General features: G+C 55.0%; 1 protein-coding gene across 1 annotated transcript in view; it reads left to right on the plus strand.

Moving 5' to 3' along the window:
• WASF2 (WASP family member 2) overlaps positions 1-3,926 on the plus strand; it is a gene marked incomplete in the record, with an annotated part of 27,426 nt that overhangs the window by 16,865 nt on the left and 6,635 nt on the right. Inside the window, 2 exon segments of the mRNA XM_014590441.2 lie at positions 843-960; positions 2,987-3,117. Of these exon segments, the coding sequence (XP_014445927.1) occupies positions 843-960; positions 2,987-3,117 (249 nt within the window).

Here is a 3,926-nt window from a genome sequence, read left to right on the forward strand (position 1 = left end):
CGGTAATGGTGTCAGGGTCCGGCAGGGGGTCTGTGGTAGGCAGGGTGCGCAGGCGTGGTGAGAAAACGGTGCTCTGCTCCGGCAGCAGAGCTCCCTTCTAGCCAGGAGGAGCCCTCCCTGGCCTGCACCGGCTCAGCAGCACGTGGCCACGCGCCTCACTCGAGTGCTCCGTGGCCGCGCCTCTGACTTGGAAGTGTTCTCCGTGTGTTGGGGACAAGTAGACTTGTTTCTCCAATTCTGCTTTCTTTGGAGCGATGTTAAAATAAGTGGTCCCCTACATTCTTGCATTCTGGATGGTGAGACATGGCCTTGCAGGCTGCAGGGTTCCAGCGGGGATCGGGGCCTGCACTCCCGGCCGCTATTCTTGCTGGGGGCCTCGTGGTGGGGTGCTGAACTGCCCCAGGGAGGAGCACGGGCTGGAGCTCTGGTTACGTGTGTGCACAGAGGAGCAGTAGCTGTGCACACCCACACCCACGTATGTCCATGTGGGCCTGCACATGCAGAGCTCTTCTGGGTGAGGGGAAAGCCTGGGTGGCGTGACTGCGTGTGCTCCTGTGGCCTGCGGTCCGCCTTCCAACACCTTCCACCTTCTCCCAGTGTCCCGGCGCTTCCTAGAGGCCTGGGGGATGGCGGGTGAGGGGAACCAGCGGCAGGAGCCTAGTCTCCTCAGGTATCCTTGGCCACATAAACTCGTGGGAATGGTCGGGGCCCCTGTCCTGGCCACCACACTCCTCTGCCAGGTGTTGGCCGGGAGGTGTGACCCAGGGGTGTGGGGAAACTGCTGCCCAGCTGGCGTCTGGGGTGGCGGACGAGGTGACAGCCTTGTCTTCATTTCTGTCCAGGGATGATGGAAGAGAGGCACTCAAATTCTACACAGACCCTTCCTACTTCTTTGATCTCTGGAAGGAGAAGATGCTGCAGGACACCAAGGACATCATGAAAGAGAAGAGGAAGCACAGGGTGCGGGGGGCCCGCCCCACACTCGGTGGTCGCCATCGTGGGGGATGAAAGGGAAGCCAGGCTCGTGTGAAGTGGCCATTCCAAGGCTGCCTAGATACCGGGTGAAACGCTTAAAAAGGCGCCCACACCGAGCACGGCCGAGATGAAGTCCAGGTCACACCAGAAGCATGTCTGTCCCTCCAGCTGCTGACAGTCGGGGTTCAGACTGGGCGTGGACGTGGGCCCTTCTGCTCACTGTCCGTGCCGCTTGCACCTGGTGCCCAGCTCCATCGGGTGCTCGGGCAGGCCAGTGCCCCTGTCCGCAGGGTCAGCTCAGGGTCTGGGACAGAGTGGCTCCCTCCGCTCTGGCCAGGTGGGTGGGGTCCAGTCTGGGGGCGGCTCCCTCCCCCAGACTCCTTGCAGTCCGTGGCCTTGCGGTGCCGTCTCAACCATCCCTGTACAGCTCTGGGTGGCCCCAGAGAGCACTGGGCCTGGCTGCACAAGCTGGAGAGGTCACCATTTGCTTGGTCCTTTTGAAGAATTATTTATTTCATTCCATTTGTTGTTTTTTAAATTTGCCCAGAGAGAGAAAGGGGAATGGAGACAGCCAGCCGCCAGGTCCAGGACTTGAACCGAGTCAGCCCTGTGTGAGTCCAGGGCCTTTAACCACCGCATCATCTGCCGGCCCCTTGTCTCTTATTTTTTAAGAGATGTTTTGCTCTAGGGTGTGTACATTCTCCGGAGAGACAGACAGCAAGAAATCGCCCCCCAAGGGGACGGCCACACTGCAGTCCCTTTTCCTCTGTTCTCTTGGGATTTGGGGCAGGAACACACACATGCCTGGTGTGAGTTTTAAGCCACCAGGTTCAGGACTCGAACCATGGCTGACTACATGGGAGTCCAGCCGTGCCGTGCCGTCTGCTGACCCCTGTCTTGTCTCTTTTTTTTTTTTTTTTTGGAGAGATTTTTCACTGTAGGGCGCGTGCGCTCGCCAGACAGACAGAGAGAGACATAGAGACAGAAAGTGAGAAATCACCCCCCAGGGGGGATGGTCACGCCGCAATCCCTTCTCCTCCATTCTCCTCTCGGGATCTTGGACACGCACGCACACGCGCCCGGCGTGAGTTTTAAGCCACCGGGTCCGGGACACGAACCGCGGTCGACTACGTGGGAGCCCAGCGACATAGCCATTACGCTAACTGCTGGTTCCCTCTTGTCTCATTTTTTAGCAGTTGCCTTGTTTCTGTCACAGCCGTCCTTCCCATTTATGTTTGTTTTTTTTTTTTTACTTTTTTGCCATAGGCCATGTATGCTCACCAGAGACACAGACAGAGACAGAGAAAGTGAGAAATCACTCCCCAGGGGATGGCCACGCCACAGTCCCTTCTCCCTCCTTCTAGCCGCTGGGTCTAGGACCCCGACTGTGGTCAGCCTTGTGTGAGTCCAAGTGCTTGAACCGCCACAACCCTGCCAGTCCCAGTGGGTGGAATGCTAATGAAAAGCTTTGGGAAATTTTTGTTTGTTTTTTTGAGAGTTTTTTGCTATAGGGCATGTACGCTCTCTGGAGAGACAAGAGAGAGAGAGATAGAAAGTGAGAAATCACTCAGTAGGGATGGCCATGCTGCAGTCCCTTCTCCATTCTCACCTTGGGATTTTGGGCATACACATGCTCCCAGAATTTTAAGTCACCAGGTCCAGGACTCAAACCATGGTCAGCTACGTGGAAGTCCAGCAATGTAAATCATTGTGCCATCTGCTGGTCCCTGTTTTTTGTTTTTAAAAAGGTTTTTGCTTTAGAGTGTATGTGCTCACGTTAAAGACAAAGACAGAGAACATAAGAAATCACCCCCTGGGGGGATGACCACGCCACAGTCCCTTCTCCCTGGATCTTGTGCATGCACACACATGTGCCTGGCGTGAGTTTCAAGCCACTGGGTCTGGGACTCAAACCGTGGTCGGCCATGTGGAAGTCAGGGATGTAACCACTACGCCATCTGCTGGCTCCAGGGAACGTTTTACAGAGGCTTTTCTGTTCCTTTCATTCTAGAAAGAGAAGAAAGATAACCCAAATCGAGGGAATGTAAACCCACGTAAAATAAAGACACGTAAGGAAGAGTGGGAGAAAATGAAGATGGGAAAAGAATTTGTGGAGTCCAAAGAAAAGCTGGGGCCTTCTGGGTAGGTGATATTTCTGTGCTAGCAGCAGGTGGCCTGTACAGGGCCGGGGGCCGGGGAGCAGTCCCGTGTTCTGGTGTGACACCTCCCAAAGTCTGGCTGCGTGGCTCAGATCAATGTCACTATTAACTGTTTCTTCACAGTGCGTCTGTCGGGCGATTAGAACTCGCTAAATAGATCAAAAGACTGAGCAGTTTAAATGAGGAGCCTGGAGTGATCTGGGAAAGAAAGCCATGGCCTCTCTTGCCCTTCCTCTGGCAGACATGGGTGCCCCAGGACTGCAGAAGGAAGCTGAGAAAGGGGACAGTGGTCGAGGGAGCCTTTGGCTTGCAGTGGACCAGGCAGGACAATACACACGCACCCCTGGTGCTGCCCTGCAGCCTGTCACCTGGTCTCAGTCAGTCTGGGGAGAGAGGCTGGCAAGGGTCTGGGTGCAGACCTCAGTGACCGTGTGGGAAGTCTGCATGCCAGAATCAGGGAAAGGCAGGAGAGGTCAGCCCTTGAAGGTTTAGGGGAAACAGTTTGAGGTTTATCTTGGTGTCCGACTTGTGTGACATTCAAAGCCTAGCCGTCAGCATGCTGGCAGTGGTGTCGTCAAGCTTTTCCTCTGAAGGAACCTGTCCCCTCTCTCAGTGCCATGCCAGCCCCTACCACATTTCCAGGGACGGCAAAGGAACTCATTGAGTTGTTCCTGATTCTAGGAATAGCCCTGCCGTGACCATCTCGATTTTTAAAACTTTTGACACTTGTTCTTCTGGATTAAGAGATTTGTTTTTTTTTTTTTTTGGGGGGGGGGGTGTTTGTTTGTTTGT

Source organism: Tupaia chinensis, unplaced genomic scaffold, assembly GCF_000334495.1.
Source record: "Tupaia chinensis unplaced genomic scaffold, TupChi_1.0 Scaffold000445_1, whole genome shotgun sequence".
Taxonomy (NCBI): domain Eukaryota; kingdom Metazoa; phylum Chordata; class Mammalia; order Scandentia; family Tupaiidae; genus Tupaia; species Tupaia belangeri.